General features: G+C 48.3%; 1 protein-coding gene across 1 annotated transcript; it reads left to right on the top strand.

The window, feature by feature from the left end:
- Nucleotides 1-9,595: 9,595 nt before the first annotated feature.
- Nucleotides 9,596-23,109, top strand: Napsa (napsin A aspartic peptidase). The gene is made up of 9 exons (XM_021168415.3): nucleotides 9,596-9,860; nucleotides 17,618-17,753; nucleotides 17,835-17,958; nucleotides 18,097-18,215; nucleotides 18,763-18,962; nucleotides 21,227-21,349; nucleotides 21,447-21,591; nucleotides 21,945-22,043; nucleotides 22,754-23,109. The coding sequence occupies exons 1-9, from the start codon at nucleotides 9,787-9,789 to the stop codon at nucleotides 22,991-22,993; spliced, it is 1,260 nt and encodes a 419-aa protein (XP_021024074.1). The 5' UTR covers nucleotides 9,596-9,786; the 3' UTR covers nucleotides 22,994-23,109.
- Nucleotides 23,110-25,323: the final 2,214 nt, after the last annotated feature.

Genomic DNA, 25,323 nt, shown 5'->3' with positions numbered 1-25,323 from the left:
CCACATCTTGCTAGAGCACCTTTCCAGGACTGTGGCCTTTGGTCCTGTCCTTTGTTGCCTCTACTCCTTCCTTATGCAGCACAAATATGACACACCACTACAGTCACATTTTGACAAAAAAACATTGTCAGTTGCCTAGTGAAACAAAGAAATATCTATTCACTCCATCTATGGAGGACATGGATGGACCAAAGACAGGATCCCATCTTACTACCTTTGTATATAGTCCAGAAACTCCTGACTAGGGATTGGTGCCACCCACAGTAGGTTGGGTCCTGCACATTCACTTCATATAATCAAAACAACCCCCCTACAAACAAGATCACAGGTCACTCAGATTTAGATAAATTCCTCATAAACACTCATTTCCCAGATGGTACTAATTTGTGCCAAGTTCTCATTTAAAACTGACCGTCAAAGCTACCATGACGTCTCGGGTCCCAACTCACCTGCCATTTTGGTAGCCCCGGGGACAGAGCTGCATGGCACAGCCATAGCTGTCTTGCTCTTTCCCTCCTCGTCACCCAGAATCTCCCAATCTTGTCCACCTTGCTGACACACTGACGTTTTTACCCACTTCGGATGCCAATGCTTGAAATCTTCGTACAGCTTTGAGGTCATTAAGAAATCCCATCTTAAAAAAAAAAAAAAAAAAAAAGAAATCCCATCTTACAAGGGACTGTCCCTGAGTCTCCCTAGAGTTTCTAACGGCTCCAATGAAAGAGCCTGCTCCAGCCACTCCCGTTTGTGGCCCTGGTGTGTCAGCCTGTGATAGGTCAACTCCAGTGAAGTGCAATCAACTGCTCCTTCCTCTGCCAGGCTCTCCACGGGGTAATGTGGGTTTCATCATTTTCTGTGCAACCTGCAGCTCCTGGCGGATTACCTTCCCTCAAGCAGCTCCTCCCGTGGTACTCGGAGTCAGAAACCTGGAGGGCTGGGGTCACCCCCTACCTTGTCACCTCCCTCCCGCCCCCTCTCCCTGCAACCTAGGCAAGCTCTGTAACTGCCCTTGAAGACTTGAATCCACCTAGATTTTTGATGTCACCTTTTCTTTTCTCTTTTCTGTTTTCTTTTTAGACAGGGTCTCACTTTGTAGCTCTGATGGTCCTGGAATTCACTCTGTAGACCAAGCTGGCCTCAACTGCCCTACCTCTGCCACTGGAGTGCTGGGATCAAAGGCATGCACCACCTTGCCAGACTTGATGTGGCCTTTCTAAGGGAAACAAAATCCAATGTTCCATGTTTCCCTCTCCCCCTTTCCCTCCCCATGAGATGGCTAAAGTTATAATTTAAATTACCGTGCTTAAGGGAACTATAAAACAAACAAACAAACAAACAAAATGCCTCTAACCTGTAAGCCCCATTTACCCAAGATAACTTTTTGAAATGCTGAGACATTCCAAGACATGTAAGACAACAAGCCCAGTGTTTTTACGTCTGTAAACAATCATGATTATGCAACTGTCAGTCTCTGGGGGAGGGGGTTCAATGCCCCCTTTTGCTCTCAAGTAACTGCGGGCCATTTCTACGTCTTGTTCAGCCCGTTCTAGCTCTCGAATAAATGACACAGAGACTTGGCAGGTTTACTAACAAGCTTCAGGCCTAAGCTGGGTAGATTCTGAGCTGTTCTAAGGCTGCTGACTTCCTATCCACATGGTCCCCTGCCTTTAATCTGAGTCTTGCCCTGGCTCCCTCTGGTCCCTGTGTGTCCTCATGGCTGCTCTCTCATCACGATTTCATGGCAAACCCTTCTGTTCTCCCCATGTGGTTTCTACATGCCTTCTTCTCCTCACGTTCTTCACTCCCCTCCCTCTTTGATCTCTTTCTGAAACTACCCCATCCCCACCCCAACTCCACTACAAATTGAAAGTCCCACCCTATTCTTTTCTGCCCAGCTAACTGGCTGATTAGCACTTTTATTAACCAGTCGGGGTGATTCAAAACAAGTTTTGTTTTTTTTTTTTTTTTAAAGATTTATTTATTTATTATATGTAAGTACACTGTAGCAGTCTTCAGACACTCCAGAAGAGGGCGCCAGATCTCGTTACGGATGGTTGTGAGCCACCATGTGGTTGCTGGGATTTGAACTCTGGACCTTTGGAAGAGTAGTCAGGTGCTCTTACCCACTGAGCCATCTCACCAGCCCTCAAAACAAGTTTTATGTAACATCGAGACCAGAGACAGTGAACCATGCAGTCCTCTGGACCGCAACCAGCTTTCTGGGCAAGAAAGTCAGCATCCGAATACAAATGACCACACCCATTTCATAGGATGTGCTTGCTCACACACGGGCAGGAGGTACACAGGCTGGAAGTATGTCAGGATGTGTGCTTGCTCCTGATTGGACAAAGGAGGGACGTTCTTGGCCTTGTTGGTTTTGCCTTTATAAGCCCCTGACTAACGTTATTCAGAGCCTTACTCTAGGAATCCTGAGGATGGATCTGGCCAGTATTTAATAAAGCTTGCTTCAAACTTGGCACAACAATGTGGTAGGGGTCTTATTCTCACCCCGTGGGGTTAACACCTCTCTCTCCTACCCTCTCCCTATCTCTCTTCTCACTCTATTATTTTGTGGTTCTAAAGAATGGGCCCTGGACTCCTGTGCACATCAGGCAAGCCCTCTACTGTTGTAGTTCCCCAAACCCCACACTGGTGGGTTCCAGGCAGATGCTCTAAGGCTCAGCCATGCCTCTAAAACTCTCTTATTATTTAGTTGTTATTTTTAATAATGTTTTGTTTACTTTTATGTATGTATATATTTGCTTGCATGCACATATGCGTGTTATGTGGCGGGTGCCCTTGGGGGCCAGAAAAGGGACGTGGATCCCCTGGCTCTAGAGTTAATAAAGGCTGTGAGCTGCCATGTGAATGCTGAGAAGTGATTCCAGTGCTCAGTGTCAGGTCCAAAGGAAACTCCATTTTCCCAAGTTCTGGTGGAAAGTCAAAAGCCAGTATTCCTTATAACCTTGTAAACCCAGTTCCCCTCTACCGAGGAAGCCACTTCTCTCACCACTGGCTGAAGGGACAGATGGCTCTCTGTGGAGGTTACTTGTATAACAGAGTGCACATTGGCCTCCAGGCCTCCAGGCTCCCTCAGTATCACAAGCACTGGTGACTGACTCTTCTGAGCTCCTCTCCCCTCGCCCTGCCCCTACACTTCCTCCAGCTCAGGAGCCTCCGTCCCCAAAGCCACTCACTTCTCCTTATAACCCTGCTATTTTGGCTATGTGCTTTCTCGATCCTCACTCTTGGTCTTCTCCTTTTCCACACTCTCTGTCTTCATTTCCCCGACACCCCAGTTCTGCTCCTGCTTCTCTCCTGGCCAGGCCCTGTCTGGTAACCACACTTAGTCCACTATTTCTCTCTCTGCTCTGGACTCTTCCAAGCACCCCTTGGCTGTTCTCGCTCTCCTATCCACTGAGGTCCAGGAGTCACCTCACAAATCACACAAGCACCAATCTGTCAGGGATAGTTTATTTAGCATTCATCCTAGGACTGATTGATCAAAGCCACAGTCCAGACTCAGGAGCTGGCTGCTACCCCAAGCCAGGATCCTACATATCTTTTATGCCTTGAAATCCACAAATATCGGTGCCAAGTTATTTCACCAGTGAGTATTTAGGGATAGGGGTTTTCCTTAGGAACGTGTCTTTGCTGTACACTCATCCTGCTCCCATTGGTAGGGTGACTCAACTGTGGTGGGGGGCTTGCCTTGTCTAACATTTCATGTCCCAACTTGCCAAACGGGATGTCGGTTACCCATGTACATGTCTCTTTCTGTCAAGTAGGACGTCAGATCCCAGGGACCTCTTGCGAATTTAAATGTTACTCCACCCCAACTCAAAATGGAAGTCTTATTCCAAATAGCTTCTTATATTGGTGCAGGTGTCTCTCTTAAGCTGCGGTCCATCCCGGTGGGTGATTCAGACCCAAGCTTCTGGTAGCGAACTGTACAAAGCAGTCCCAACTGACCTCTATTGTGGTTGATTTCCAAGAACAGCAAAGCACAGAACATAACAGAATCTGCCATCAACTAGAACATGAGAGAGTTTTCTGGTAACAACACATGAGAGAGTTTCCTTATAACATTGGTAACCACACAAAATGGTAGGCTAGACAGGTATCACTTACCCAGGCCTCAACTTTTGACCTAGGCATCCACATCGACAATTCCAACTTTCTGCTTAGCCATACCATGAAGTGGCCACGTTGTCAGTTTACAGGCTCTGGAGGAGCAGGAGGTACTCTTAACGCTGAGCCATCTCTCCGGGTAATTACTAGCTTATTTCATCTTTTACACTGGATTTTTATTTTGTTGTTTTGTTTTGTAGACAGGGCCTCACTGTAGAGCTCTGGCTATGCTAGAACTTGATATGTATGCACACCAGGCTGGCCTTGAACTCATAGAAATCCACTTGCTTTTACCTCCAAGTGCTGGGATTAAAGACAAGACTTACTATATTTGCTGCATATTAAAACTGCTGAATTTGTTCCGGGTAATTCGGAATTAGCCTTGTTATTTATACAACTACAACAGGCAATCAGAAATAGAAACTATCCATTACATATTACCCATATTGAGTCTCATACAGGTTTGACAGGTCCATTAGCACAAGGATGTGAAGAAATTGACCAATTATTAATAGGAAATGTGTTAGAAGACTAAACATTTCATGGAAAACACCATGTCAGCAGTAAAGATTTAAAGAAACAAACTTCTGTCACCTAATACCAAGCCAAGGAAATGATAAGAAAATGTCCTGCTTGTTCTGTGTATAACCAAACCCCATTATACTCTGCAAGGAGCCCTAGGGGTACCAAAAGAAATGAAATCTGGAAGACGGCTGTGTTTCGCTTTGTAGATTTTGGAAAACTAGAGTCTGCACACCATTCTGTAAATACGTATTCAGTTTCAATGGAAATTGCTTTTAGCTCTGAAAAGGCTGACTCTGTAATTAGACATTTACTGGAAGTAATGGGTTGGAAAAATTTTTAAACCCATTTAAAATTCAGGGTTTCTAACCTGCTTTTGACCATTTAGTTCCCAGATAAAAGACACACAACTTTTATTATTTACAATAAGCCTTAAACAGCACTAGAGCTGGGCAGATACCTACCCTCTATGCTAGTAGAATCTCCTTTCCTATAGCTCCCCCAGAGTTATTACTCACTATGTTTCATCTTGGCTGCTCTGAAGTCCAGCCCTCGGGGCCACGTTTTCAAGAACTGACCTAACCTACGGCAGGCTCTCCTTCCTCCTCACCTTTTCCCTGTAGTTCTCCCTCAACCCCCCCCCAGGCCTGGGAACCCTAAAAACCTGCCTATGTCTCTTCTGCCCAGCTATTAGTTGTTAACATCTTGTTTACCCCCAAGAAATAACTTTCGGGCAAGGCTTGGGTCTAACCAGGTCTTGGGGGCCATGTTTAGCATTATAACACACAGCAAAAGACCCAACTTCAACAAATGGCTATTATGGGGGGAGGAAGAGAGTGGGGTGGGATGGGGAAAGAAAAGGCTTCTCCAAGGATCTTAGTGTTACAGCTCTTTTGGGCAAAGAACTTCTCTAATGACCTTCAATTAAACAGTTCTCTGAGATGATCTTAGCTTGTATTTTTTTTTTTAATTTGGGATGGCCTTGTATGCATACACTTTATTCAGGGTGAACCATGTGTTATAGAGTTTTGGGGAAGGGGTGGGAATTTTTGGGGTGGGAAAAGGTCATTCATTGGCTGAAATCAGGCTTAAACTTTTCAAAACCTACCTTCATAAGGGTTCGCACATGCTTCACCCCACTCCCCTTCTAGTCCACCGTCCAAAGGTGGGGGAGAAAAGATGGTAAGTAGGGCAATGGGCTGTGGACCTGGTTAGAAGCAGTGCTTTGTGAGGATTCCAGTCTCCATTGTGGGGATACCAGCAGTCCGATTCAGTAGGATCGGGATACTAACAGCCCAGTTCAAAAGTATCACCAGACACGAAGCAGCAGCAGCTACATAAAAACCAGCCAGGTCTCTGCCAAATTGGCAAGAGTCAGCAGGAGTGATCAGACCAGCTGGAAACGCAGGAGAAGTTCTCCGCTGTGCGTGCGTCTTCCAACAAAGTGAAGAGCATCAAAGACTTGAAACCAATGAAGCCTTGCACAGCTAGCTATGGAAACACAGCATCACTGTCGGGTCCTAGAGGTTCTCTCTGCAAACATCACATGTTTCAGCACACGAGTCTGCATCCCATGACACAACCAGAAATTTCCGCTTCAGCTGAAGGCTAAGGTAAAGGCATTCCAGGAATCTCAGGTGCAGAACTATGTGACATTCCTCAGGTGTGGGGTCTGGGATGCCCCCAAAGAGGAAGTCCCGATGACAAAGGGAGTCTGCCATTTTGCACCAAGCTCAGGGATGTCTGGTAATGTCAGACCTTGGCAGCAGGGTTTCCCAACAAAACGGAACGACAGCACTGGCTTATAGAAAAACTGTTTGAATTAAATCAGCCGATATACTATAAAGATGTGTTAATATCAGAACGGAGGCCAGAGACAGTTTTGCATTAGGGACATGATTTTGTTTTTAGATCCACAGAAAACTAAAATCTGTGGCTACCATCAAAACTGATACAGATTAAAATTGATCAGGAAAGGTCTCCTGAAAACCTTGGCCACTGACCCAAAAAGCTCTTGTTTCATTGAGTGTCTCTGTTGGGGCTGGAGAGATGGTTCAGTGGTTAAGAGCACTGACTGCTCTTCCAGAGTTCCAGAGTTCAATTCCCAGCAACCACATGGTGGCTCACAACCATCTGAAATAGGATCTGATGTCTTCTGGTGTGTCCTAAGACAGCTACTGTGTACCATATACATAAAATAATGAATATTTTTTTAAAAAGAAAAAATCTCTGTTTATAATTTCCCACTACATCCAGCATAATGAATAGCCTAAAATAGAAAGGGGAAATTTTGTGACACTTTTGGAATTTTGGTTTCTTTTAAAACACAGAAATAGAAGAATATGTTTTCATTTTTAATCCCAGGTATCAGGATGTGGGGCTGCTTCAGACTGTCCACAGCAGCTGACTATGATTTGCCTTGTGCTCTAGCAGAGGCGTGGTTTTGCCAGATGCAGAGAGTTTCTGGAACTGTGTGGCGTTTGGAATTCTGGGAACTTTTCAAAAGGGTCTTTAAATGCTGGGGCCCGGAGAGGTGGGTTCTTGGTTGTTTAGGGAAGTTGGTTTGTGGTTTCTTACTAGCTGTGGTCAAAGAAGAAACAAAAGGGAAGAAATTAGATTCAGGGATTTTCCTAACTCCTCTCTCCCCTGTTTCTCTCCTGTCTAGTGTTAGGGGGTGAAACGGGAGTGAGAGGTGAGGTGGGGGGATAAAGAGTGGGACGGAGAAGAACCCACAAAGTAGCCAAGAATAGCTACAACACTTGGCTCCTCTCACTTTTAAATTTCTCAGTAAGTCGCCAAGGCTAACCTTGAACTTACCATCCTCCTGCCTCAGCCTCTCAGGTACCACAGGGCTGTGGCCCTAAGTCTGACTCCCTTCCTTCCTATTCATCCCTTGCTTCTCCTCCTCCTCCCTCTTTGTCTTTGTCTTTCTCTCTCTTTTCTCACAGAGGCCTTGAACTCCTGATTCTACTCCCTCAGGCTTCCAATTTGTAGAATTATAAGCATTTGCCTCCAAGCCCAATCTTCTTCTTATTTCTTTTAACTTTTTATTTATTTCTGTAAATTTCACATCATGAACCCCCAATCCCACTAACTGCCTCTGCCCTTGCAAACCTCCCCCTCCAAAAGGAAAAAAAAAATCCTATTGTGGAAGCTGTAGTGTGTCCCATGTGTCCCATGTGTCATTCAGTCTCCTGCTTGTTCACACTTGCAAGTTTGCTTGTAAATGTTCACTGCAGTGATCATTAGTCTGTTTGAGGCCTCTGGCTTCTGCTACACTATCAATGTTGAAACCGCACCAGGACTCCTCAGATATCCAGATCCTTCAGCTTTGGATCTGCAGGATGGGCCCCTTCTTGGCTCCAGCAGTTCACAGATGAGGTAGATGTTAGGGTGGGCCAACTCCAAGCCCTGGATCTGGGTCTGCATGGTAGCTGAGCTGGTCAGTCTGACAGCTCTCCTGTTCCCACACCACCATGGTGAGCTCTCCAGCACTGGCCTAGCTAGCTCACCCAATGCTACAGCCACCAAGGGATAGAGTCAGCTCTCCTGCTCTCAGGCGCTCAGGGACAAGCTCACCCTTGGCCATGCCAGCAGGGCCAGCTTTATTGTGTTGCCCAGGTGAGGTGCAGGGGCTGATCTCTGGAGTGCTGCAGTCGATGAGGGCAGGGCCAGCTCTTTTTCCTGCCTGCCGCAGGTGGTGAGGGGGCAGAGTTTCAGTTTTCTTTTGAGACAGTTTTCGTGTAGCCCAGGCTATCTCAAACTTAGCCAAAGATGCCCTTGAGCTCTTGATCCTCTTGCCTCTGCCTGATCTCAGTTGCTGAGATCACAGGCATGTAGTACTGTGCTAGGCAGCTCTCCCGTGCATGTGCATCTGGAGGCCTGGGGGCTGTGTCAGGTATCTCCTCTATCACTCTTCACTGTGCTTTTGAGTCAGACTCCCTCACTAAACCTGTGGCTCGTTGATTGGCTAGTCTGGCTGAGCAGCAAGCCCCCGGGGTAGATCTAGCTGCATCCCCAGTGCCAGGACTGCCACACACGGCACAGGCCAGCTCCTTATGTGAGTGTGGGAGTTGGAACTCAGGTCCTAATACTTACGTTGAAGGTGCTTCTGGCATCTCCCAGCCCTGCTGAATGCCTTCAGTCCACAACTCTAGGCAGTGCTTCTCAGCCTTTCCAGTGCGGCAGCCCTACAGGGTCCAGTTCCTCATGTTGGGGTGACCACCAGCCACGAAACTATGCTGTTGCTACTTGGTCACTGTAGTTTTGCCACTGTTATGATTCGTAATGCAATATCTGATATGCAGGATATCTGGCATATGGCCCCCAAAGGGGTCATGACCCACAGGTTGAGAACCATTGTTCTAGCGCCTAAGGCAAGAGGATCACTTGAGCCCAGTAAAGTCATGAGATCTTGTTTCAAAAGAAAAGGAAGGCCAGGGAGATGGCTCCACAGATGAAGACACTGGCGGCCAAGCCTGCTGACCTGTGTTGGACTCCTGAGACCCACCGGCAAAAAGGAGAGACCTGACCCCTGCAAGTTGTCCTTTGTCCTTTGAATTCCTGCTGTGGCATGTGGATGCACACACAAATGAACTAACCAATTAAACTGTGTAAAGGGAGAGGAGCCCCTTCTCCCTAAAAACCAGGCAAGGGAAGAAAGAGTGGGCATCCTGAGGAGCTGACGGAGCCACCCACATAGGAAGGACAGCACACCTCTATTGTAACTGAGTGTCCCCTCCCAGACGCTCCCCCCCCCCCCAGACCTTTCCTGTTCCTTCCTCTTGCTCAGAAAAAAAGTTGTGGTTAATGAGTCTCAGAAAAGTGAACTGAAAGTCAAAAGTAAAATCCATAGAGGGGCAGGAAAGGGGTGGGAGCTGGTCTCCTTCCCCACGCTCTCAAAGGTACAAGCCAGGAACCAGTGAACCTCAGCACACACACTCAGCACATACCTTAAACAACCTGGTTCTGGCCCCTGCTACTGAAGGACTTCACACACACACACACACACACACACACACACACACACACGTCACTTCTATGTTCCAGTAGGTGGTGGGGCGTGAACAGGGTGGAGTCTCAAGGGGAAGAAACAGGCCACAGGACATCTTGGCCCAGCTCTAGTCCCCAGAGATGTCGCCACCACTGCTGCTGCTGCTGTGCCTGCTGCTGGGGAATTCGGAGCCTAAGGAGGCCAAACTGATCCGGTATGGGGACCCCCCTACTCTCACTCCTGACAGATTCCCACCGCTTGTCCTTTAAAACTGAGGCTGGCCTTGGTGCCCAAGAATCCAATTTTTTTCAGGGTCCCCAGATTTTACTTGCTCGTGTCTGTGTGTGTGTGTGTGTGTGTGTGTGTAAGAGAGACAGAGACACACAGAGACAGAGAGAGACAGAAAGAGACACACACACAGAGAGAAAGAGAGAGAGAGAGAGAGAGAGAGAGAGAGAGAGAGAGAGAGTTTTGTGAATGTGAATCTAGCTGCAAGCTTCCTTACCCTCTGAGCCATCTTAAAGGCCTGGGTCCCCAACTCTCAAACTGGGGTTTGCACCCTGAGAAATTCAGCATAATACCTCCTGTTAGAAGAAGTAAAGGCTCAGGACACCCCCACCCACCCCCCGCCCCAGACCAAGTTCTCAGCACAAAGGAGATTTATTTGTGACAGACGAATGGAGCGCGGGAAATGAGAGATAAAGACAAGAGATAGAGGATAGGGAGAAGGGGAAGGAAGCAAGGGAGAGGGAGGAGAGGAAGGTGTTTGTCCTGGTGTGGAATAAAGGATTGCCTCTGAATAGTGAGGACACAGATGTGGCCCATAGGCAAATGGAGGTTTATAACGATGCAAGAGAAAACCCCATGTTTCCCAAAGGGGGCTTTTTTTTTTTTTTTTTGCTGGACTTCAATACTTTGATAGCTGAACCTTGGTAATCAGCCTTGAGAAGAGGAAGTGGCCACAGAATGGTTTTTAGCAAAGCAGAAGGCATGGGAGAGAAAAGCTCAGCCTGCCAGAGCCACGCTCGCTGCACTCAAGCTGGCCAGGGTCCCTTCACGTCCTAAGACCCCCACACTTTTTGGTTGTTTATTTTTTGGCTTTGTCCAGACTTGGTCTTGTGTAGCCCAGGCTAGCCTCAAACTCCCTGCATATCAAAGAATCACCTTAAACTCCAAGTTCTACTGCTTCCACCTCCCAAATGCTGGAATTCCCCAAGAGAGCCTTGAAATTTGTGCTATGTAAGTGCTCTACCCACTGAGCCATATCCCTAGACACGGCTACAGCCCCACAATTTTTAAAAAACATACTGTCTCCTTATGTAGCCCTGGCTGTACTGGAACTCACTATGTAGACCAGGCTGGCCTTGACCTCAGAGAGATAATCCTGCCTCTGTCTCCCAAGTGCTGAGATTTTAAGGCGTTCACCACTGAATTAAGTCCAACATTTGCTTTTGGCTAAGCATTCAGGGAGGCTGAGGGAGAAAGGCTGAGTTCAAGGGTATGGGGACACTGTCTGCAGAAACCAAAGCTGGGCATGTGTCCCAGTGAGAGAGCATTTGTCTAGTAGACACCACGGCCTCCATTCAAGTAAAACATCTCTGGTTCTGAAGCCCAGGATTAAAGACCACTCCTTATCCAGCCAGGATACATTCTATGATTCCGTGAGAAGGTTCCCGGGACGCGAGGCCTAGTGATCTGGCTTTGAGGCTCAAGCCTCCTGACTTTCCCCCTCTTTCTTGGAGGCCCATCTCTGTGGTCTGGAAACTGCAATATCCCCAGATTCTCAGCCTCTGAACATGCCTGTTCCAAGGAGGCCTCCTTGTGAGTTACCCCAATGCCTTGTCTCTGATTCTTCTTGAAATGTCTCCCTTCTTTTCCTTTAGCATCTCCCAACTCTTGACGGGGCTCCCGCCCTTCCAGAAAGCATTTCCTGCTGCCACCACGCTCGAGGCATGCCGGGGGGCCTCTTCAGGCTGAGTCTCAGGCCTGGGCTGGGGTGTTAGGGTTGAGCAGTGGCCAGAGGGTGCTGTTTTGTTTGTTTGTTTGTTTTAAATCTACTTATTTATTGTGTTGTGGGGTTCGTGTGCTAACACAGCCATGAGTGGAAGTCAGGGGACAACTTTCAGGGATCGTTCTCCCCTTCTGCATTATGAATCCTAGGACTAAACTCAGGTCATCAGACTTGTACTTTGGGCCATCTTACTAGTACTGCTGATTTTCCTGTTTTCCTTTCTTTTCTTTTTCTTTCTCTTCTCTTCTCTCCTCCCCCCTCCTCCCCCCTCCCCTCTCCCCTCCCCTCCCCTCCCCTCCCCTCCCCTCCCCTCCTCTCCTCTCCTCCCCCCTCCCCTCCCCTCCCCTCCCCCTCCTCTCCTCTCCTCCCCTCCCCTCCCCCCTCCTCTCCTCTCCTCCCCTCCCCTCCCCCCCTCCTCTCCTCTCCTCCCCTCCCCTCCCCTCCCCTCCCCTTCCCTCCCCTCCCCTCCTCTCCTCTCCTCTCCTCTCCCCTCCCCTCCACTCCCTTCCCCTCCCTTCCACCCCCTCTCTTTTAACTCATGTAGTCCAGGCTAACCATAAACTGGATATATAGCTAAGAATGAGCCTCTGGTTATCCCGTGCCAACCATTATAGGTGCCTACTACCATGCCTGACTTATGTGGAAGCCAGAGTTTCCTGATAGGTGAATGCTATCAATTGAGTCACAACCCCAAGCCCCTTTTAAGCTGAATTTTGAACCCACCATACCACATGGACTTCCAGGTCCATGCCAAGAGCAGTAGATATAGGATACCCAGGTCATTCCTGGACATGCTACACCCCAACACACTCCATCCCCCAGGAGAGAGAGCCAGGAGGATAACATCTGAGCCAGCCTCTAGGTCAGGGCTTGGTAAACACTCAGCTCAAGGCAAGTTCAACAAACCCTCAAGCAGCCGTTGCAGTGGAGTCTGAAGAAGCCGCACCCGTCCATCTGCACACGGCTTTTACTGCTTTCCTGCCATGTAAATGAGTGCTCATCCCCACTAATTTATTATATAATTTACTATTCATTTTACATCTCGATTACTGTTGCCACTTCCTGTTGCACCCTCATAGAGTCCCTCCCTCCATCTCTCTCCCCTATGAGCTGGTTTTGGCTGCTGGTGGTTTTGGATTTTTTTGTTGTTGTTGTTGTTTTTTTGGGGGGGGGGTTGGTTTGTTTTTTCGAGACAAGGTTTCTCTGTATAGCCCTGGCTGTCCTGGAACTCACTCTGTAGACCAGGATGACCTCGAACTCAAAAATCCACCTGCCTCTGCCTCCCAAGTGCTGGGATTAAAGGCATGGGCCACCACACCTGGCTAGGATTTTTGTTTTTTAAACTGGAAAAAAAATGTATTGAGTATTTTGCCTTGCCTCGGGATTTCTATTTATTTATTTATTTAAGGTATGAATTGAACTCAGGACCTCTGGAAGAGCAGTTAGTGCTCTTAACCGCTGAGCCATCTCTCCAGCCCCTGATCTTTAAAAAAAAAAAATTTTTTTAAACTTTTTCTTTTCACTTTAAGGTTTATTTATTTGGGGCACAAACATCTGTAATGGGATCTGATACCTTCTTCTGGTGTCTCTGAAGACAGCTACAGTGTACTCATCATATATATATATATATATATATATATATATATATATATATATATAAAATCTTTTTTAAAAAGATCAAAGTTCAAGCTTCTCTAAAATATTCATCTCTCTCTAAAATTCCAAAGTCTCTTAAAAAGTTCAAAGTCTTAACCATGGGCACCTGTAAAACCAGAGCAAGGACTTTCCCATTCCAAGAGGGAAGAGACAGGGCACAGCCCCAAGGAAGGCAAAGCACAACCAAATTAATAGTGCTAAACTCCGGGTCAGATGTCAGACAGACATCTAAGCTCCGGAGGGTGTGTCCCGGCACTCGTAGCTCATCTCTGAGGCTCAGGCAGGCTCCACTCCACAGCTGCTGCTGCCCCTGGTGGTCATCCATGGTCTTAGCATCTTCAAAATGCAGGGTCTCTGCAACTGGCTACATCTTCACCAATAGCTTCTCCTGGGCACCACAGTGCCAAGCCTCAGCTGCTCTCTATGACCCCTTCATGCCTTTAGAACCAGCAGCACCTTGGAAACTCTTACCCACTGCCGAGTGTGGTTGCCAACAACAGCCCCAGCACCCTCTCAAGCATAGCATCTGTGTGTTGAACCCGAGGAAACTCTTCCCAGAAGATTTCACCTCAATGATTCTGGTTCCTTCTCCTCTTTCTCCTCCTCCCCTTCTTCTCCTTCATCAGAGTCTCACTGTGTAGTCCTGGCTAGCCTGGAACTCTGTGTAGACCAAGCCCACCTGACACTCGATCCCTGATGTGATTACAGGTGTGTGCCACCATGCCCAGACCCTGATCTCTTTTTAATTAGTGCTAATTTCTCAGCTCCAGCTAACCAGGATCAGTTGTCCCAGCAAAGTTTCACTTCGGTAGTTCTTCATTTAAAAAGATCACATACGTTGCCTTGATAGAGTTTTTAAGGCATTCTCTTTTTAAAAAAGAATTATCATTATCATTATTATTTTATGTATTAAGTGTTCTATCTGCATGTGTACCTGCATGCCAGAAGAGGCACCAGATCCCATTACAGATGGTTGGGAGCCACCACGTGGCTGCTGGGAATTGATTTCAGGACCTCAGGAGGAGGAGCCAGTGCTCTTAGCCACTCAGGCATCTCTCCAGCCCTTTAAGGCATTTTTAAACTCCATGTTGGAAGCTCACAAGCAAGGCCTCCATAGTCTGCGCTGCTCTCGGCGCGCTGAGCGTCCTGGTTCCTGCAGAACCAAGCTCTGTGTTCTTAAGCACTTTTTCAGCCCAAAGTGCAATGCCACCACAATCCTCGCCACCAAGACCACACACCAGGTCTGCCACAGCAACACCCATGGACCTGGCACAAGTTCGTAGCTTAGTTGGGGTTTCTGTTGCTGTGATAAAACACCATGCCCAAAAGAGAAGCTTGAGGAGGGAGTGGTTTACTTCAGTTTACAACTCTGAGGTACGCATCACCCAGGGAAGTCAAGGCAGGAAATGAAGCAAAAACCATCAAGGATCCCTGCTTGCTCCCCTTGGTACGCTCAACTGTTTCCTTATACAACCCAGGATCACCTGCCCTGGGGTAGCATTGCCTGCAGTGAACATCTAAAAAGAGAGAGAGAGAGAGAGAGAGAATGCACCATAGGCCTGCCCATGGGACAATCTGGTGAGGGCACAATGACTCAATTGATGTCCCCTCTTCCAAAATGACTCCAGTTTTGTCAAGTTGACATAAAAACTAGCCAGCACATGCATGCATTTATATATAGGCACTGCATATATACATGTATATATACATGCTTGGTACCTACAGAGGCTAGAAGAGGACATTGGATCCCCTAAAACTGGAATTACAGATGCTTGTGAGCTACCATGCGGGTGCTGGGAATCAAACCCAGGTCTTCTGGAAGAGCAATAACGTTCTTGAGAGCTGAGCCGTCTCTCTAACCATATCTTTTTTTTTTTTTAATTATTTATTTATTATGTATATGGTGGCTTGCCTGTATATATGCCTGCAGACCAGAAGAGGGCACCAGATCTCATTATAGATGGTTACAAGCCACCTTGTGGTTGCTGGGAATTGAACTCAGGACCTCTGGAAGAGGACTCTTAATCTCTGAGCGGTCTCTCCAACCCCCTCTCCAACCATATATTAACAATAGTTTTATTCTGCAGGCCAGGGTGGTTTGGAACTCATGGAAATCCTTTTGGATCACGATTGTATGTGGATTAGAGGCTGAGGACAGGGGAAGCCTTCACGAGATACTTGGCTACTCTCTTGTTGCCTTCTTTTTGTCCTGCCTTTGTGGTACTGAAGACCAAACCCACACTCCTATACATGTTACTCTAACACTGAATTATGCCCCAGCCCCACACTGGGGGATTCTAGGCAGGGGCTCTACCTCCAAGCCATTTCTTAAGATCTCTTTTTATTTTTATTTATTTTTTTAAAGATTTATTTATTTATTATATGTAAGTACACTGTAGCTGTCTTCAAACACATCAGAAGAGGGCATCAGATCTCATTAAGGATGGTTGTGAGCCACCATATGGTTGCTGGGATTTGAACTCTGGACCTTCGGAAGAGCAGTCGGGTGCTCTTACCCACTGAGCCATCTCACCAGCCCTTATTTTTTTTTAAAGTATCTTAAAAAAACAAAACAAAACTAAATTCAGCCAAGCAGTGGTGGCACACACCTTTAATTCCAACAGTCAGTAGGCAGAGGCAGGAGGATCTCTGTGAATTCAGGGTCAGCCTGGTCTACAGAGTGAAGTTCAGGATAGCCAGGGCTACTTAGTGAGACTCGGTCTCAAAACAAACAAACAAATAAGACCACCTACACACACCAACTTTTATTTAGTTTTTTTTTTTTTGGCATGTGAATTTTGCATGACGCAGAGACTTTTACAATTTTACCTTTTATTATATTTATTTATTGCCCATGTGGAGGGGTCTAAGGACAACTTGCAGAAATCAGTTCTGTCCTTCCACCATGCATCTCGTCGGTATGCCTGCTTGAGTGTTGCCATGGTGTACTATAAAGGTGAGGTTAGGCTCTGGCATTTATATCCCCCTCCCCCAAGCATGGGTCCCACCATCAGGCTTGAAGCCCCTAAGAATTCACATTGCAACAGTAAGCTTTTGGTCCTCCCTCCCCTCCACAGGGCCCATGTAAAGAACTGTCGGAGCAGGGCCGGAGAGACATGGCCCAGTGGTTAAGAGCACTGGCTCCTCTCTCAGAGGGCTCAGCTTTGATCCCCAGCGCTCACAGCGGTCTGAAAGTTCAGTTTTAAGGAGTCGATCTGACACCTTCTTCTGGCCTCTGCTGGCTCCATACATGTACACAGTGCACAGATATACATGCAGACAAAACAGCCACACACATAAAATACATTTTTTAAACCTCAAAAAAATGTTAACATAGTTAATGTAATTAACATATATGTACATAAATACATATATACTGTATAATTTAAATATTTTATGTATTTATTTTTGATATTTTATACATACTTTTTTTTTGGTTTGTTTGTTTGTTTGTTTGAGACAGGGTTTCTCTGTGTAGCCTTAGTAGTTCTTGAACTTGCTCTGTAGACATATCTGGCCTCTGCCTCCTGGGATTAAAATTGTATGTGCCATCACTGCCTGGCCTATAATATTATATATATATTTTTTTTCACTAATTATTTATTCACTTTACATCCCAATATCTGCCCCTCTCTCCTTCAAGTTCCCCTCATTCCTTCCTTCCCATCTTCTTTGAGAAGAGGGAGGTCCCCCCACCCCTAGGTATCACCCCACTCTGGCACATCTTTTATATATACTTTTAATCATTCTTTTTTAATGATATGCTTATGTGTGCATCTGTGTGTGGGTATCTGAGGTGAGCTCAACGCTGCGGGAGGACAGAAGTGGGTGTTGCATCTCTTGAAGCTGGAGGAACGGGTGGTTGTGAACCACCCAGTATGGGTGTTGGGAACAGATCTCAGGTTTTCTGCTGGATCCTCAAGTGTCCTTAACCACTCACTGAACCATCTTTCCAGCTTCCCTTCCCATCAACTTTGCTGCAGCGGAGGGATGGGGGTGGGGGTTGGGGGGTTGGGGGGCGAATCTTTGGACCCCACAGGAAATGCTGCTTCCTGGAGAATAGCTTACCGTAAGGTATGTGGATCCTGGCAGGTCTTTGAGCCTGTACACCGATCCTTTCTTCTGTAGGACTGTGCAGCCGCCCTCAGCAGCACTTCCTGGTCATTACGGAGCTGCTGTGGATGACTGCTCCTACAGGACCTCGGGGATCATTACCTTCAGGTCCTAAGGAGGGCATCTGTCACACGAGGGTCTCCTGGATGCATTGGTTTGTCACTGTTCAAATTGTCTCTTTCTCTATCTAGTGTCCCTCTTCAACGAATCCACCTTGGACACAGGATCTTAAACCCACTGAATGGATGGGAACAGCTAGCAGAGCTTTCTAGGACCTCCACCTCTGGTGGCAACCCCTCCTTTGTCCCTCTCTCCAAGTTCATGAACGTGAGTCTCGGCGTCCCCGTTTTCACCCTTGCGGCAGACTAACCAGCTCTTCGTTTACCCTGTGTTCTCTTGTGCCACCAGACCCAGTATTTTGGATATATTGGTTTGGGAACGCCTCCTCAGAATTTCACCGTCGTCTTTGACACGGGGTCTTCCAATTTGTGGGTTCCGTCCACGAGATGTCATTTCTTCAGTTTGGCATGCTGTGAGTTTCCCTGAGGAAGAAGGCCAAAGGGTCGGGATGGGAGAAGACAAGGGACTTGACCTCATGCTCCCTAGGCTGTCCTCATAGGTGCTGAGTCTCCCATGCCCTGACTGACACTCATCTCATCTCTTGAATTAGGGTTTCACCATCGCTTTAATCCCAAGGCCTCCAGCTCCTTTAGGCCCAATATGACCAAGTTTGCCATTCAGTATGGGACCGGGAGGCTGAGCGGAATCCTGAGCCAGGACAATCTGACTGTGGGTGACTTCAGCAACTCAAGACTCCACCGCCATCTGGTTCAGGGAGGGGCTTGAGGAGGCAGGCCCTGATAGGAGACAGGGAGGAGATGCTTGAGAAGAGGTGGGTGGGGGGTGGGGTGGGGGTGGGGTTGGGAGTGAGGAGTCATGGTGGTGGGAGTCTCCTGGGCAAGGGATGGATCTTCTTAGAAAGAGGTAGGGTCTGCTGGGAAAAGAGGTAATGTCTCTAGCAAAGAGACAGGGTCTCCTTAGCAAGAGGACGGGGCTTCTTGTGAAAGGGCGGGGCCTCTTGAGAAAGAGGGTGGGACTTCTAAAAAAAAAAAAAAGATAAGAGGCTTCCTTTGCGGCTGATAAGCATTGCCTCCTCAGAAGTGGGGCTGCCTGGATGATGGGGTGGAACCTCCTGAGCAAATGTGTGTGGCTTTTTAGGAAGAAACGGGATGTCGACCATTTAGACTCCTTTCCCAATGGTCCCAAGCAGGATCTCAGCCGTGAGAAGAGTAATGTGTTTCTAGAACTAACTGTTCCCACATCAATTTATCCCTAGATCGGGGGGATCCACGATGCTTCTGTGATATTTGGAGAGGCTCTGTGGGAGCCCAGCCTGATCTTTGCTTTAGCCCACTTTGATGGGATCCTGGGCCTCGGCTTCCCCACTCTGGCTGTGGGCGGAGTTCAGCCTCCGCTGGACGCGATGGTGGAGCAAGGGCTGCTGGAGAAAGCCGTCTTCTCCTTTTACCTCAACAGGTATTGTGTGGGAGTCACCTCCATACCTGGGAGTGCAAATATGGCTAAAATCCCTTAAGGGGCATCTACCGTCGTCCTCCTAAGGTGTCCCAATACCTAGGCACCCTTCTACCACAGTTTACTCTGGGGAACCAATCAGTTTACTATGCTTCCTTCCAGAGAATAGGCGAGGCCTTGCTCACAGTGGTGTGTGTGCTCCTCCACCTCAAAGGCTGTCCCTGAAAAGCCTTCACCCAGAGAGATGAGGGATTCCCGGTAGCTCCAAGGATGGAGCTTCCCTCAGTCTCCCCTGGCCTGTACACTCTAGCACCTCTCCCAGGTCACTAGCAGTTGAAGCAGCGTTGCCTAGGTGGGAGCAGCTGTGTACTCAGGTGAGGATCCCATGCCCCCCTTAGCCCTCCATGATGGGGGTAAACAGTCATCAAGGCCAGCTGGGACGAACTTTTGCGACAGAGCACAGCTAAACTCCCAAGATGTTGGTTGTTCGGCTTGGCACACAATCACAACAATACCCCCAAGAAATCTCCTTCAGGAAGTTTTCATTTATCAACACAGGAAGTCCAGTGGTCCTTGAAGGAAGTCAGTCTCCCAACACAAGAGCTTCTACCTGCATTCAGGAAAGTGCTTACCCAATATAGAAAAATGAGAAGAGAGAAAAAAAAAACAAAAAACCCTCACAACCTAAGTGGCAACTCAGGACATACCATCAATGCTCACCGTGGGTTCACAATGCCCCCAATTTTGAAATCAAACAGGAAATTCCACGCCCATTTGACAAGTACTGCACTTAAGGACTCCTTCTTCACCCCAAAGAGATCTCGCACTTCACTGGAGAGCTCAGCCTAGAGCTAGGGTCAGCCATTACTCACCAGCTTTTAGTAGGCACAGCCTTATACTCAAAAGGCCCTTCTCAGATCACACATGCCTGGCAGCCCAGCACTTGGCAGGTGGAAGCAGGATCAGGAGTTCAATGCCATCTTTGTCTTGCTTCCAGTCCCCATATCTAGGACCTGCTTGCACTCCCCTACCCGCCTGTCTCGGTTAGAGTTACTATTGCCATGGTAAAACACTGTGATCAAAGACAAGCTGGAGAAGAAAGGGTTTGTTTGGCTTATGCTTCTGTCTTCATGCACACCAGAAGAGGGCGTCGGATCCCATTACAGATGGTTGTGAGCCACCATGAGGCTGCTGGGAATATGAACTCAGGACCTCTGGTAGAGCAGTCAGTGCTCTTAACCATTGAGCCATCTCTCCAGCCCTGGCTTATGCTTTTAAATCACTGGTCATTAGTGAAGGAAGTAAGGAGAGGAACTCAAACAGCACTGTCTTAGTTAAGGGTTCTATTGCTATGAAGCAACACCATAACCAAGACAACTCTTATTTATTTATTTGTTTATTTATTTATTTTTGGTTTTTCAAGACAGGGTTTCTCTGTGTAGCCCTGGCCGTTCTGGAACTCACTCTGTAGACCAGGCTGGCCTCGAACTCAGAAATCCGCCTGCCTCTGCCTCCCAAGTGTGGGATTCAAGGCGTGCGCCACCACTGCCCGACTCCAAAACAACTCTTTAATTAAGGAAAACACTGCATAGAGCCGGCTTACAGTTCCAGAGGTCAGTCCATCATTGTCGTGGCAGGAAGCATGGCTGCCTGCAGACAGACATGGTGCTGGAGAAGGAGCTGAGAGTTCTACATCTTGATCCGAAGCCAGCAGGAAATGACAGTGAGCCACTGGACTTGGCTAGAGTGTCAGAGACCCGCCCCCCAGTGACACACTTCCTCCAACAAGGCCTCATAGTAGTGCCACTCCCTATGGGGACATTTTCTTTCAAACCACCACAGGCATGAACCCAGAGGCAGAAACAGAGGTCATGGAGCAGAGCTGCTGACTGGCTTTCTCTCATGACTTGCTCAGCCGACATTCTTCTAGAACCCAGAACCACCTGCCCAGGGGAGGCCCCACCCACAATAGGATGGCCCTCCCACATCAATCACTAATTAAGAAAATGCCCTACAGGCTTGCTAATAGCTTGATCTTTTATTGAGTTATTTTGTCAATTGAGGTTCCCTAATCTTCAGTGACTCTAGCCGGTATCGTTCCAATTTTAGTATATGTGCTGCCGAAGCGAGCACGACTCTAGCTGGTATCAAGTTAACATAAAACTAGCCAGCACACCCATCTAGAAGCCAACTGGAGGAAGTCCCATCCCTGACCACCTCAGAAATCAACAGATGAAACACCTCCTAACTACACTTTGCTTCTGCAGGGACTCTGAAGGGTCTGATGGGGGAGAGCTGGTCCTAGGGGGCTCAGACCCTGCTCACTACGTACCTCCCCTCACCTTCATACCAGTCACCATCCCCGCCTACTGGCAGGTCCACATGGAGAGGTGAGGAGCCTAGCTGGCATCATGGGGTTTGAGCTGAGGGTCTGGACACCCAGGCCCTGCCTCTGATGACAGCTCCTGCCCTATCCTTCCCTCACAGTGTGAAGGTTGGCACAGAGCTGAGTCTCTGTGCCCTGGGCTGCAGTGTCATCCTAGACACAGGCACATCCCTCATCACAGGACCTAGTGAGGAGATCCGGGCCTTGAATAAAGCCATTGGGGGATATCCCTTCCTGAATGGGCAGGTGAGGACTACTCTTGGTGCTGATGGGTCTGCTGGAGGATCTTGGGAATTTGGTGGTAGACTGGTGGGAAGCTGCTGCGTAAGGGACAGAAGCAGGTAACTAGGAAGTTAAGAAAGAGGACAGGTGGGTCTGGAGGTCTGAGTGATAGGGCAGAAGGCAGTAGAAGGAAGCCAACATGCTTTCCAGGTGGGTAGGGGAGAAACATGTAGAACTGGACTTCATAGCAGAAGCCTACAGGAGACTCTAAATACCTGACTGCCCAATCAATATAAGCTGTACTCCAGGGCACTAGGAAGCCACTTGAGGAGAGCAAGAGCCACCTGCCTCCCTTTACTGTTCCTCTTCTTCCACAGTACCTCATTCAGTGTTCCAAGACACCAAAGCTTCCCTCTGTCTCCTTCCGCCTTGGTGGAGTCTGGTTTAACCTCACAGGCCAGGACTATGTCATCAAGGTAAGGTGGCAGCCATAGTGACTTCAGAGTACCAACAACTGAGCTTGAGAGGGTGAAGCTGGGGCTCTGACGCACCAGGCCCAGGTATCCAACACAGGAACTCTGCTCTTAGACAAACTTTCACTGTGGAGCTCTGGCAGGCCTAGAATTGTTAATATAGACCAGGTTGGCCTCAAACTCAGAGATCCTCCTGCCTCTGTTTCTCAAGGGCTGGGATCAAAGGCGTGCCAGCACTCAGCCTGGACCTTGTTTTCCCTTTTCTATTCTTCCTTTCAATTTTTTTAAAATTTATTTTGCGTGTGAGCCTGCCCTTGACTACAACACATGTATAGAAGTCAGAAGACAATTTAAAGGAACTAACTTTTCTCTTACTACGAGCAGGTCTGAGGATTGAACTCAGATCGGCAGACTTAGCAGCAAGCACCTTTACCGGCTGAGCCATTTCATAACTTCTCTTTCATTTCATTTCATTTCATTTCATTTCATTTCATTTCATTTCATTTCTTCCTTCCTTTTAAATGGAGTTTACCTGTATAGCCTTGGCTGGCCTTGAACTCCCCACCCTCCTGCCTTTGTCTCTGGAGCACTGGCATCACTGGCTGATGGCATCATGCCCAGCTAGAAATATTCCTTGTCCTCTTCTGGGTGTAGATGGGATGATCAAACCCGGAGGCCCATGATACACAGTGTCCTGTGTTGTCATCTTGCAGATTCTTCAGAGCGATGTTGGCCTCTGCCTGTTGGGCTTCCAAGCCTTGGATATCCCCAAGCCTGCGGGACCCCTCTGGATCCTCGGGGACGTCTTTTTGGGGCCCTATGTGGCTGTCTTTGACCGTGGGGACAAAAACGTCGGCCCGCGCGTGGGACTGGCGCGTGCTCAGTCTCGTGCAACAGACCAAGCAGAAAGAAGGGCTACGCAGGCGCAGTTCTTCAGAAGACGCCCTGGTTAGGGTACAAGCTCACCCGGCCACAGCAGCTATGCTTCTTTCCAATTAAACAAATTTTAAAAAAATCAACTTTCCATGTAAGGATATACCATTTGGGTAACTTTCGGGGAGGGAAAATGAATGTTTGACCTCTGGAGTTAAGGAAGAAAGGGGAGGGAAGAGAGCATCCCATTTTGCAGGGTGCGAGAGAGGGAACAACAATCCCCATGAAGCCTCTGGCCCCCCATTGCCTGTAGTCAAAGATCCGCACACCGCGGAGCATCACGGATTTTGTAGTTCTCTCCCTGTTAGCGTCCCGCTGGAGGCGGCCACAGCCACAACAAGCGTGGGAGGCGACCGGTCGCGATGACAGCGACAGGTGGCAGTGGGGATTACATCGGTAAAGGGTTTTCCAGTCCTTGTTCTAAGGAAAGAAGTCACCATCCTACGGACCTTGTGTGTCCTACCCTCTCCCTGGGGATTCCAAGGCCCTTGGGTCGGACATAAAGGCGGAGCTTGAAGGAAGACCCTGGGTTGTGGGGATCAAGGGCTGTCCCTCCTCCGGTGGTGATGTCACAGCCTCCATCTGCAAGTCTCTCGCTGCCCAGAGGTGTCGGGGCACGTTCACTCTATCCCCCAGCCACTCTTCCCCCGCCGCCAGATCTCTTCAGTCCCCTTCTCGCCTAAATTTGGGGTGAGTATGGGGAGGGGGCAGAGGCTCAAGCTCTGGGAGCGGGAAGACAAATTGCATCTAGGCTTGTGAGACAGGGAACAGGGGACCAAAGATTGCAGGAGAAGGATCCCCTTGGATTTTGAGCTTTGGGGAGGGACAAGGTACTTGTGTGTGTTTGGGGTGTGTGTGTCTTTTTGTTTGTTTTGGTTTTTATTTTTGAAGACATAGTTTCTCTGTCCTGGAACTCACTCTATAGACCATACTGGCCTCGAACTCAGAGAGCTTCGCCTGTCTCTGCCTCCTGAGTGCAGGATTAAAGGCGCGCACCATCACAGTCTGGCTGGGGGTGGGGGTGGGATGTCTTATGCTGTGCGTTTCCACAGTCTCCGATTTACTGAGACTTTTTCCTGGATTTTGCACTGATGGAATGCGGGTTGGGAGCAGAGCGCAAAGGAATCTTTGAAGTCCAAGAGGGGAAGACTGGTCCCTAGTGACATGGTCTTGGGAATAGGGGAGAAGACAGTCAGAGGGATGACAGAAGGTATCTGGGGAAAGGATATGGATGGATGAGTTAAACCAACACTGAGAAAAAGAGTCTCAAGAAAGGGCCAGATATTTTTCCTACGTCCCCCCTCACTCAGCCTTGATTCTGTTCCCCTCGGGATACCCTGTAACTAGCTTCATGCAGCCTCTGGTGGAAGGGAGCTGATTCTCTAGTGACCAAACCCTCTCCCTACACCCTGGCGAGGTCTTGGAGTGATGACACCCAACTTTCCCAAGCCTTCCTGAGTTTCAAACTGTTGCCTGCCTCTAACCTCACAACTCTTCTCTGTTTCCTCTCACCATCCTCCACCTCCCTCCCAACTTCTGACCAATTTATTTGGTAATTGGATCCTGTTCATGGCCTCTGCTAAAAGCAGCAAGTCGGGGTGGGGGTGAGGGGTGGAGGTGAGGTGCGAAAGGAGTGTGACCTAGGTCCTTATGCTAGTCCATTCCTCAGCCTCTAAAGCATCCTTAACCCCGCCCTATCCCTGCAAGCCTATCCCTAATTGACCTGGGATCCACACCCACTCTCGCACAGCAGGTCCCTCTGTGATATGCCAGCATTAGGAGTACAAAGTGGGCAGTGAGCGCTTCTTTCTATTTTCTGCCCTGGCGCCTCCATCAGAGTATTGAAGTCTCCAGAGGAGGGGGTTCCAGGGTCTGGAGGAGGGTGAGGATGCACTCCCGGGTCTGCAGGACAGACCCCATTTCTGCAACTCTCTTGGAGTGACAGACTCAACTACTACTCAGGACGGGGGTTAGACTGAGGTAGAGAACCCAGAAACGGAGGAACTAAAAATCTGGAGCTGGAGACAGAGACCAAGGCAAGACCAGGGCCAAGAGACCCAGAGACAGAGAGGAACCAAGACCCAGGGAGAGAGGAAGACGGAGACCCTGAGAGAAACAAAAGCCTGGGGAGGGGTGGGAAGAGGAAGCTGGGGAAGAGACTCAGAAAGGGAGAGACAGAGTCAGAGAGAGAGAGAGAGAGAGAGAGAGAGAGAGAGAGAGAGAGAGAGAGAGCCTGAGACCTAGAGGAGGGGGACAAAGACCCAAAGAGAAAGGAGAGATCCACATATAGAGACATGGAGAAACAGATTTAGAAGAGAGAAACCGGATACGTAGAGTGATGGGGACAGGT

The sequence above is a fragment of the Mus caroli genome, unplaced genomic scaffold (genome assembly GCF_978045245.1).
Source record: "Mus caroli unplaced genomic scaffold, Mus_caroli_1 scaffold_8, whole genome shotgun sequence".
NCBI lineage: Eukaryota > Metazoa > Chordata > Mammalia > Rodentia > Muridae > Mus > Mus caroli.
The sequence above is the reverse complement of the archived record's forward strand: the minus strand, read 5'-3'. Positions and strand labels throughout refer to the sequence as shown.

Coding starts and splice junctions, on each gene's coding strand:
- Napsa (XM_021168415.3), top strand. CDS start 9,787: ATGTCGCCACCACTGCTGCTGCTGCTGTGCCTGCTGCTGGGGAATTCG. Junction 17,959..18,096: donor TTTCTTCAGTTTGGCATGCT/GTGAGTTTCCCT, acceptor CTCTTGAATTAG/GGTTTCACCATCGCTTTAAT. Junction 22,044..22,753: donor GCCAGGACTATGTCATCAAG/GTAAGGTGGCAG, acceptor GTCATCTTGCAG/ATTCTTCAGAGCGATGTTGG.